Consider the following 12,500-nt stretch of genomic DNA (forward strand, 5'->3'; position numbering starts at 1 on the left):
TGTCCTGGCATGTCCTGATGTTTCCTGGCATGTCCTGATGTGTCTGGTGTGTCCTGATGTGTCCTGGTGTGTCCTCATGTGTCCTAATGTGTCCTGGCACGTCCTGATGTGTCTGGTGTGTCCTGATGTCTCCTGGCGTGTCCTGGCATGTCCTGATGTGTCCTGGCATGTCCTGGGGTGTTCTGGCATGATCTGATGTCTCCTGATGTGTCCTGGCATGTCCTGGGGTGTCCTGGCATGTCCTGATATGTCCTGGCATGTTCTAGCATGTACTGATGTGTCCTGGCGTGTCCTGATGTGTCTGGCATTTCCCGATGTGTCCTGGCATGTTCTGATGTGTCCTGGCATGTCCTGATGTGTCCTGGAATGTCCTGATGTTTCTGGCATGTCCTGATGTGTCCTGGCATGTCCTGATGTGTCCTGGCATGTCCTGATGTGTCCTGGAATGTCCTGATGTTTCTGGCATGTCCTGATGTGTCCTGACAAGTCCTGGGGTGTTCTGGCATGATCTGATGTGTCCTGGCATGTCCTGGCATGTCTTGATGTGTCTGGTGTGTCCTGGCGTGCCCTGATGTGTCCTGGCATGTCCTGATGTGTCCTGGCATGTTCTGGCATGTACTGATGTGTCCTGGCGTGTACTGACATGTCCTGATGTGTCCTGGTCTGTCCTGATGTGTCCTGGCATGTCCTGATGTGTCCTGGCATGTCCTGGGGTGTCCTGTCAGCTCCTGGCATGTCCTGGTGTGTCCTGGGATGTCCTGGAGTGTCCTGATGTGTCTTGGCATGTCCCGATGTGTCTGGTATGTCCTGATGTGTCCTGGCATGTTCTGGCATGTACTGATGTGTCCTGGCGTGTACTGACATGTCCTGATGTGTCCTGGTCTGTCTTGGCGTGTCCTGGGGTGTCCTGGCGTCTCCTGGCATGTCCTGATGTATCCTGGCGTGTTCTGGGGTGTCCTGTCATCTCCTGGAGTGTCCTGGTGTGTCTTGATGTGTCCTGACATGTCTTGGGGTGTCCTGGCATGTCCTGATGTGTCCTGGGGTGCCCTGGTGTGCACTGACATGTCCTGATGTGTCCTGGTCTGTCCTGATGTATCCTGATGTGTCCTGGCTTGTCGTGAGGTGTCCTGGCATGTTCTGATGTGTCCTGGCATGTCCTGGGGTGTCCTGGTGGCTCCTGGCATGTCCTAGTGTGTCCTGGGGTATCCTGGCTTTTCCTGGCATGTCCTAATGTGTCCTGGAGTGTCCTGGCATGTCCTGGGGTGTCCTGTCGTCTCTTGACGTGTCCTGATGTGTCCTGGTGTGTCCTGGCGTGACCTGATGTGTCGTGGAATGTCCTGGCATGTCCTGAAGTGTCCTGTCGTGTTCTGGTGAGTCCTGATGTGTCTTGGAATGTCCTGGTGTGTCCTGAAGTGTCCTGATGTGTCGGACTGTGTGCTGAATTCGAGGAATATTTCTATCTTAAACGCAGACAGAGAGCGGTGAATGTGTGCTGCAGGTTTTCAGTGGAAGGGACACAGGAATCCAGTCAAAGGGTGACACAAAGGGTGACATACAGGACACAGCAGGAGTGGAGAGAGTGTTAGACGATATTCAGCTGTATACACAAACCACACACACACACACACACACACACACACATCATGCACACACACAAACACACATGCACACTCGCCTTCTCTCCTAACCCTAACACAAACACAGATACACCCTACACCCATACACAAACAAACCACACACACACACACACACAAAACACATGCACATTAAACACACACACACAAACCACACACACACAGACATACACACACACACACACACACACATGCCATACACACACACACATACACACACACCATACACAAACACACACAGAAACAATACATACACGCCATACACACACACACACACACACACACACACACACACCATGCACACACACAAACACACATGCACACTCGCCTTCTCTCCTAACCCTAACACAAACACAGATACACCCTACACCCATACACAAACAAACCACACACACACACACACACATGCCACACACACACACACATGCCATACACACACACACATGCCATACACACACACCATACACAAACACACACAGAAACAACACACACACACACACAAAAACCACACACACGCACACACACACACACACACACACAAAACACATGCACATTAAACACACACACACAAACCACACACACACAGACATACACACACACACACACACACACATGCCATACACACACACACATACACACACACCATACACAAACACACACAGAAACAATACATACACGCCATACACACACACACACACACACACACACACACACACCATGCACACACACAAACACACATGCACACTCGCCTTCTCTCCTAACCCTAACACAAACACAGATACACCCTACACCCATACACAAACAAACCACACACACACACACACACATGCCACACACACACACACATGCCATACACACACACACATGCCATACACACACACCATACACAAACACACACAGAAACAACACACACACACACACAAAAACCACACACACGCACACACACACACACACACACACAGACACACACAAACCACACACACACACAAACCACACACACACACACACACACTATATACACACACACACACACTATACACACACACACACACACACTATATACACACACATACACACACACACCATGCACACACACACAAACACACACACACACACACACACCATGCACACACACAAACATACATGCACACTCACCTTCTCTCTTAACCCTACCACAAACACAGATACACCCTACACCCATACACAAACAAACCACACACACAAACACACACACACACACAAAACACATGCACATTAAACACACACACACAAACCACACACACACAGACACAGACACATGCCATACACACACACACATACACACACACCATACACACACACACACACACACACATGCCATACACACACACACACATACATACACACACACCATACACAAACACACACAGAAACAACACATACACGCCATACACACACACACACACACACACACACACACACACACAGATGTGTATTGGTATCTCACTACGCTGCAGGGTAATTGGAGCAGGTTTCCGACTTAAAGATTTGTGTTATGATGGAGAACTGACGAGTCACTGTGTGTGTGTGTGTGTGTGTGTGTGTGTGTGTGTGTGTGTGTGTGTGTGTGTGTGTGTGAGACACCATGTTATAGAGAATGCTTACCAAACTGGAATTTTTTTGCCCATCTCCCCCACCCCCATCCCTAGTCTTCTTGGCCAATCACATTGCTCATTTCCTCGTATAGTAACCATGGCGCCCGCTTAAGGGCTCATCCTGTCGCCATGGAAACTGCATCTGTTTACAGCTCAGGATGGAGTGAAACGAGAAGAAAATGGGGTGAATGGATCTATTTGGGGAAAGAGGCAAGGGGAAGAGAGGAGAGGAAGAGACAGAGAATGAAGGAATGAAGGCACTGATGTGTAAATTAGTTCTCTGTAATGAAAGAGTGAAGGAATTCTTTTATTTTTCTCATCCATGTGTTCATTACAGGTTCTTTCTAAAGTACTGAGCCCTGACGCTGTGCTGTTTGTGTTTCTCAGATCATCGCCTTTGACGAGTTACGGACAGATTTTAAAAATCCCATCGATCAGAGCAACCCCACCAGAGCGGTACGACATCACACAGAAACCCCGCCCATTCAACACAAAGCCCACCCACCCACTCACATACAAATGTTGTACGGTTACCATGGAAATACAGTAACCTAACCATGGAAATGTGGGTATTGCAACAATGGAAATGACTCATACACGTAAATAAACAAGGCCTGATAAAATGTATGTTTCTTCAGAGGGAGAGAATCCTGAACATTGAGAGGATCTGTAACCTGCTGCGGAGGGTGAGTACGTCATCTCCATCATTCTCACTTCATCTCCATCTTTGTCATCATTATCTCAAGGTTTCTCACCATCTCCAGTATTCTCAGCATTATCTCAAAGTTTCTCAGCATCTCCAGTATTCTCAGCATTATCTCAAAGTTTCTCACCATCTCCATCTTTCTCATCATTATCTCAAGGTTTCTCACCATCTCCAGTATTCTCAGCATTATCTCAAAGTTTCTCAGCATCTCCAGTATTCTCAGCATTATCTCAAAGTTTCTCACCATCTCCATCTTTCTCATCATTATCTCAAGGTTTCTCACCATCTCCAGTATTCTCAGCATTATCTCAAAGTTTCTCAGCATCTCCAGTATTCTCAGCATTATCTCAAAGTTTCTCACCATCTCCATCTTTCTCATCATTATCTCAAGGTTTCTCACCATCTCCAGTATTCTCAGCATTATCTCAAAGTTTCTCAGCATCTCCAGTATTCTCAGCTTTATCTCAAAAATTCTCACCATCTCCAGTATTATCAGCATTATCTCAAAGTTTCTCACCATCTCCATCTTTCTCATCATTATCTCAAAGTTTCTCACCATCTCCATCTTTCTCATCATTATCTCAAGGTTTCTCACCATCTCCAGTATTCTCAGCATTATCTCAAAGTTTCTCACCATCTCCATCTTTCTCATCATTATCTCAAAGTTTCTCACCATCTCCATCTTTCTCATCATTATCTCAAGGTTTCTCACCATCTCCAGTATTCTCAGCATTATCTCAAAGTTTCTCACCATCTCCATCTTTCTCATCATTATCTCAAGGTTTCTCACCATCTCCAGTATTCTCAGCATTTTCTCCATCATCACTCCATAATGTAAAAGTACAGTGGGTAAAAGCACTCTCTGGGAACATTCTGTATCTCTCACTTAGTCCAACACCAACTGAGTCAGATCCTCTCTCTCTCTCTCTCTCTCTCTCTCTCTCTCTCTCTCTCACACACACACACACTCTTTCTCTCCCTCCTCTCTGGTCAGTTGCTGTTGTGTTAGTCGTTTCTCATTAGAGCTGAATTAATCCCCATTCAGAGACTCAGACTGAAACAAACTGAACAAAGAGAAAAAAGCGTCAGATTTTTTTTTCTGGATGATGTTCCCAATGGCCTCCACCTTTATAAACAACACAGCGCCTGATCACTGTTTGAACACCACAGGCGTCTGATCCAGAGTCAAACTGAGAACAGCCTCTAAACACCAAAGGAGTCTGATTCAGTGTCAGACAGAGAACAGAGCAGTGAAGAGTTTGCACATTGTTCAGAAATAAAGCACTGTTGCAGATTAAACAGTGCCGAGGTTTGTCTGAGGATCTAAAGCTGTTTTTCTACAGCATGGGTCTGGCCCTACTCGACTCGACTCGGCTCGCTTAAAGCCGCCACTTTTCCAATAGCACAGCTCCCCCACAAAATGGAATGTGACGTCGCAAAACCCTGTCGCTAACGAGAATCGCAGGCTTTGAAAGCCACAACAGTGCAGGCGATAAATTCAGGCACTGTTTACTCGTAGTGGATCAACATGTTGTTTTTCGGCTGTTGTGAGTGTGATTGTGACTGTTCTGTGTGTGTGTTCTCGGCTGGTGATTAGGGAGTGTGTGTTGTGAGTGTGATTGTGACTGTTCTGTGTGTGTGTTCTCGGCTGGTGATTAGGGAGTGTGTGTTGTTGAGTGTGATTGTGACTGTTCTGTGTGTGTGTTCTCGGCTGGTGAATAGGGAGTGTGTGTTGTGAGTGTGATTGTGACTGTTCTCTGTGTGTGTTCTCGGCTGGTGAATAGGGAGTGTGTGTTGTGAGTGTGATTGTGACTGTTCTGTGTGTGTGTTCTCGGCTGGTGATTAGGGAGTGTGTGTTGTTGAGTGTGATTGTGACTGTTCTGTGTGTGTGTTCTCGGCTGGTGAATAGGGAGTGTGTGTTGTGAGTGTGATTGTGACTGTTCTCTGTGTGTGTTCTCGGCTGGTGATTAGGGAGTGTGTGTTGTGAGTGTGATTGTGACTGTTCTGTGTGTGTGCTGTCGGCTGGTGATTAGGGAGTGTGTGTTGTTGAGTGTGATTGTGACTGTTCTGTGTGTGTGTTCTCGGCTGGTGAATAGGGAGTGTGTGTTGTGAGTGTGATTGTGACTGTTCTCTGTGTGTGTTCTCGGCTGGTGATTAGGGAGTGTGTGTTGTGAGTGTGATTGTGACTGTTCTGTGTGTGTGTTCTCGGCTGGTGATTAGGGAGTGTGTGTTGTTGAGTGTGATTGTGACTGTTCTGTGTGTGTGTTCTCGGCTGGTGAATAGGGAGTGTGTGTTGTGAGTGTGATTGTGACTGTTCTCTGTGTGTGTTCTCGGCTGGTGATTAGGGAGTGTGTGTTGTGAGTGTGATTGTGACTGTTCTGTGTGTGTGCTGTCGGCTGGTGATTAGGGAGTGTGTGTTGTTGAGTGTGATTGTGACTGTTCTGTGTGTGTGTTCTCGGCTGGTGAATAGGGAGTGTGTGTTGTGAGTGTGATTGTGACTGTTCTGTGTGTGTGTTCTTGGCTGGTGAATAGGGAGTGTGTGTTGTGAGTGTGATTGTGACTGTTCTGTGTGTGTGTTCTCGGCTGGTGAATAGGGAGTGTGTGTTGTTGAGTGTGATTGTGACTGTTCTGTGTGTGTGTTCTCGGCTGGTGATTAGGGAGTGTGTGTTGTGAGTGTGATTGTGACTGTTCTCTGTGTGTGTTCTCGGCTGGTGAATAGGGAGTGTGTGTTGTGAGTGTGATTGTGACTGTTCTGTGTGTGTGCTCTCGGCTGGTTATTAGGGAGTGTGTGTTCTGAGTGTGATTATGGCGGTTTCGTTTGTGGGTTCTCAGCTGGTGATTAGAGAGTGTGTGTTGTGAGTGTGCTTATGACTGTTTTGTGTGTGGGTCCTCAGCTGGTGGTTCCGGAGTATTCTATCCATGGACTGTTCTGTCTGATGTTCATGTGTGCGGGAGAGTGGGTCACTCTGGGACTCAACATCCCTCTGCTGTTCTACCACCTCTGGAGGTAAGAATCCATTACTGTGCTCTGCACACTGCTGCATACTGTTACAAAACACTACACACTCTTACACACTACTGCACACTATTACACACTACCATAACTACTGTACTCTGTTATACACTGCCCACACCACCCCACACTATTATACACTACTTTACACTGTTATACACTGCCCACCCCACCCCACACTATTATACACTACTGTACACTGTTATACACTACCCACACCACCCCACACTATTATACACTACTGTACACTGTTATACACTACCCACACCACCCAACACTATTATATACTACTGTACACTGTTATACACTGCCCACACCACCCCACACTATTATACACTATTGTACACTGTTATACACTGCCCACACCACCCCACACTATTATACACTACTGTACACTGTTATACACTGCTCACACAACCCCACACTATTATACACTACTGTACACTGTTATACACTACCCACACCACCCCACACTATTATACACTACTGTACACTGTTATACACTGCCCACACCACCCCACACTATTATACACTACTGTACACTGTTATACACTACCCACACCACCCCACACTATTATACACTACTGTACACTGTTATACACTGCCCACACCACCCCACACTATTATACACTACTGTACACTGTTATACACTGCCCACACCACCCCACACTATTATACACTACTGTACACTGTTATACACTACCCACACCACCCCACACTATTATACACTACTGTACACTGTTATACACTGCCCACACCACCCCACACTATTATACACTATTGTACACTGTTATACACTGCCCACACCACCCCACACTATTATACACTACTGTACACTGTTATACACTGCTCACACAACCCCACACTATTATACACTACTGTACACTGTTATACACTACCCACACCACCCCACACTATTATACACTACTGTACACTGTTATACACTGCCCACACCACCCCACACTATTATACACTACTGTACACTGTTATACACTGCCCACACCACCCCACACTATTATACACTACTGTACACTGTTATACACTACCCACACCACCCCACACTATTATACACTACTGTACACTGTTATACACTACCAACACCACCCCACACTATTATACACTATTGAAAACTGTTATACACTGCCCACACCACCCCACACTATTATACACTACTGTACACTGTTATACACTGCCCACACCACCCCACACTATTATACACTACTGTACACTGTTATACACTGCCCACAGCACCCCACACTATTATACACTACTGTACACTGTTATACACTGCCCACACCACCCCACACTATTATACACTACTGTACACTGTTATACACTGCCCACACCACCCCACACTATTATACACTACTGTACACTGTTATACACTGCCCACACCACCCCACACTATTATACACTACTGTATACTGTTATACACTACCCACACCACCCCACACTATTATACACTACTGTACACTGTTATACACTGCCCACACCACCCCACACTATTATACACTACTGTATACTGTTATACACTACCCACACCACCCCACACTATTATACACTACTGTACACTGTTATACACTGCCCACACCACCCCACACTATTATACACTACTGTACACTGTTATACACTACCCACACCACCCCACACTATTATACACTAGTGTACACTGTTATACACTACCCACACCACCCCACACTATTATACACTACTGTACACTGTTATACACTGCCCACACCACCCCACACTATTATACACTACTGTACACTGTTATACACTGCCCACACCACCCCACACTATTATATACTACTGTACACTGTTATACACCACCCACACCACCCCACACTATTATACATTACTGTACACTATTGTACACCGCCCACACCACCCCACACTATTATACAGTACTGTACACTGTTATACACTACACACACCACCCCACACTATTATACACTACTGTACACTGTTATACACCGCCCACACCACCCCACACTATTATACACTACTGTACACTGTTATACACTGCCCACACCACCCCACACTATTATACACTACTGTACACTGTTATACACTGCCCACACCACCCCACACTATTATACACTACTGTACACTGTTATACACTGCCCACACCACCCCACACTATTATACACTACTGTACTCTGTTATACACTGCCCACACCACCCCACACTATTATACACTACTGTACACTGTTATACACTGCCCACACCACCCCACACTATTATACACTACTGTACTCTGTTATACACTGCCCACACCACCCCACACTATTATACACTACTGTACACTGTTATACACTACCAACACCACCCCACACTATTATACACTACTGTACACTGTTATACACTGCCCACACCACCTCACACTATTATACACTACTGTACACTGTTATGCACTGCCCAGAGCACCCCACACTATTATACACTACTGTACACTGTTATACACTGCCCACACCACCACACACTATTATACACTACTGTATACTGTTATACACTGCCCACACCACCCCACACTATTATACACTACTGTACACTGTTATACACTGCCCACACCACCCCACACTATTATACACTACTGTACACTGTTATACACTGCCCACACCACCCCACACTATTATACTCTACTGTACACTGTTATACACTGCCCACCCCACCCCACACTATTATACACTACTGTACACTGTTATACACTACCCACACCACCCCACACTATTATACACTACTGTGCACTGTTATACACTGCCCACACCACCCCACACTATTATACACTACTGTACACTGTTATACACTGCCCACACCACCCCACACTATTATACACTACTGTACAGTGTTATACACTGCCCACACCACCCCACACTATTATACACTACTGTACACTGTTATACACTGCCCACACCACCCCACACTATTATACACTACTGTACACTGTTATACACTGCCCACACCACCCCACACTATTATACAATATGCTGAGGGGGCATGGATTGTTCACAGGTGTGCTGAAGGGATGTGGTATATTGACATGTGCACTGAAGGGAGTGGTTTATTGACAGGTGTACTGAGGGGGCATGGTTTACTGACAGGGCACTGAGGGGGCATGGTTTTTTGGCAGGTGTTCTGAGGGGGCATGGTTTATTGATATGTGCACTGAGGGGAGTGGTTTATTGACAGGTGTTCTGAGGGGGCATGGTTTATTGACAGGTGTACTGAGGGGGCATGGTTTATTGATATGTGTATGAGGGGGCATGGTTTATTGATATGTGTACTGAGGGGGCATGGTTTATTGACAGGTGTACTGAGGGGAGTGGTTTATTGACAGGTGTTCTGAGGGGGCATGGTTTATTGACAGGTGTACTGAGGGGGCATGGTTTATTGATATGTGTATGAGGGGGCATGGTTTATTGATATGTGCACTGAGGGGGCATGTTTTATTGACAGGTGTACTGAGGGGGCATGGTTTATTGACATGTGCACTGAGGGGAGTGGTTTATTGACAGGTGTACTGAGGGGGCATGGTTTATTGACATGTGCACTGAGGGGAGTGGTTTATTGACAGGTGTATTGAGGGGGCATGGTTTATTGACATGTGCACTGAGGGGAGTGGTTTATTGACAGGTGTACTGAGGGGGCATGGTTTATTGACATGTGCACTGAGGGGAGTGGTTTATTGACAGGTGTATTGAGGGGGCATGGTTTATTGACATGTGCACTGAGGGGAGTGGTTTATTGACAGGTGTACTGAGGGGGCATGGTTTATTGACAGGTGTACTGAGGGGGCATGGTTTATTGACATGTGCACTGAGGGGAGCGGTTTAGTGACAGGTGTACTGAGGGGGCATGGTTTATTGACATGTGCACTGAGGGGGCGTGGTTTATTGACAGGTGTACTGAGGGGGCATGGTTTATTGACATGTGTACTGAGGGAGCATGGTTTATTGACAGGTGTACTGAGGGGGCATGGTTTATTGATAAGTGCGCTGAGGGGGCATGGTTTATTGACATGTGCACTGAGGGGGCGTGGTTTATTGACATGTGCACTGAGGGGAGTGGTTTATTGACAGGTGTACTGAGGGGGCATGGTTTATTGACATGTGCACTGAGGGGGCGTGGTTTATTGACAGGTGTACTGAGGGGGCATGGTTTATTGACATGTGCACAGAGGGGGCATGGTTTATTGACATGTGCAATGAGGGGGCGTGGTTTATTGACATGTGCACTGAGGGGAGTGGTTTATTGACAGGTGTACTGAGGGGGCATGGTTTATTGACATGTGCACTGAGGGGGCGTGGTTTATTGACATGTGCACTGAGGGGAGTGGTTTATTGACAGGTGTACTTAGGGGGCATGGTTTATTGACAGGTGTACTGAGGGGGCAAGGTTTATTGACAGGTGTTCTTAGTGGGGAATGGTTTATTGACAGGTGCACTGAGGGGGCATGGTTTATTGACAGGTGTACTGAGTGGGTGTGGTTTAATGACAGATGTGCTGAGGGGGCATGGATTATTGACAGGTGTATGTAGGGGGCATGGTTTATTGACAGGTGTACTGAGTTGGTGTGGTTTATTGACATGTGCACTGAGGGGAGTGGTTTATTGACAGGTGTACTTAGGGGGAATGGTTTATTGACAGGTGTACTGAGGTGGCATGGTTTATTGACATGTGCACTGAGGGGAGTGGTTTATTGACAGGTGTACTTAGGGGGCATGGTTTATTGACATGTGCACTGAGGGGGCGTGGTTTATTGACAGGTGTTCTGAGGGGGCATGGTTTATTGACAGGTGTACTGAGGGGGCGTGGTTTATTGACAGGTGTTCTTAGTGGGGAATGGTTTATTGACAGGTGCACTGAGGGGGCATGGTTTATTGACAGGTGTACTGAGTGGGTGTGGTTTAATGACAGATGTGCTGAGGGGGCATGGATTATTGACAGGTGTATGTAGGGGGCATGGTTTATTGACAGGTGTACTGAGTTGGTGTGGTTTATTGACAGGTGTACTGAGGGGGCATGGCTTATTGACAGGTGTACTGTGCAGATATGGTTTATTGCCAGGTGTACTGAGGGGGCGTGGTTTATTGACAGGTGTACTAAGTGGGTGTGGTTTATTGACAGGCGTAATGAGTGGGTGTGGGTTATTGACAGGTGTACTGATGGGGCGTGGTTGACAGGTGTACTTATGGGGCGTGGTTTAATTACAAGTGTGCTGAGGGGGCGTGGTTTATTGACAGATATTGTTTGGGCAGGTTTTTCCACCGTCCAGCCGATGGCTCCGAGGTGATGTATGACCCGGTCAGTGTAATGAATGCTGACATCCTCAACTACTGCCAAAAAGAGTCCTGGTGCAAACTTGGCTTCTACCTGCTCTCCTTCTTCTATTATCTGTACAGGTAACATTCACCACACACACACACACACACACACACACACACACATTCCTTCTTCTATTATCTGTACAGGTAACATTCACCACACACACACACACACACACACACACACAT

At 46.6% G+C, this 12,500-nt stretch overlaps 1 protein-coding gene across 1 annotated transcript in view; it reads left to right on the forward strand.

Annotated features, from left to right (window-relative positions):
• cnih2 (cornichon family AMPA receptor auxiliary protein 2) overlaps positions 1-12,500 on the forward strand; it is a 15,481-nt gene that overhangs the window by 1,666 nt on the left and 1,315 nt on the right. Inside the window, exons 2-5 of the mRNA XM_066651524.1 lie at positions 3,656-3,724; positions 3,907-3,954; positions 6,869-6,981; positions 12,246-12,389. Of these exons, the coding sequence (XP_066507621.1) occupies positions 3,656-3,724; positions 3,907-3,954; positions 6,869-6,981; positions 12,246-12,389 (374 nt within the window). The remainder of the gene's footprint in view (positions 1-3,655; positions 3,725-3,906; positions 3,955-6,868; positions 6,982-12,245; positions 12,390-12,500) is intronic.

Source organism: Hoplias malabaricus, chromosome 18, assembly GCF_029633855.1.
Source record: "Hoplias malabaricus isolate fHopMal1 chromosome 18, fHopMal1.hap1, whole genome shotgun sequence".
In the NCBI taxonomy this organism is placed as follows: domain Eukaryota; kingdom Metazoa; phylum Chordata; class Actinopteri; order Characiformes; family Erythrinidae; genus Hoplias; species Hoplias malabaricus.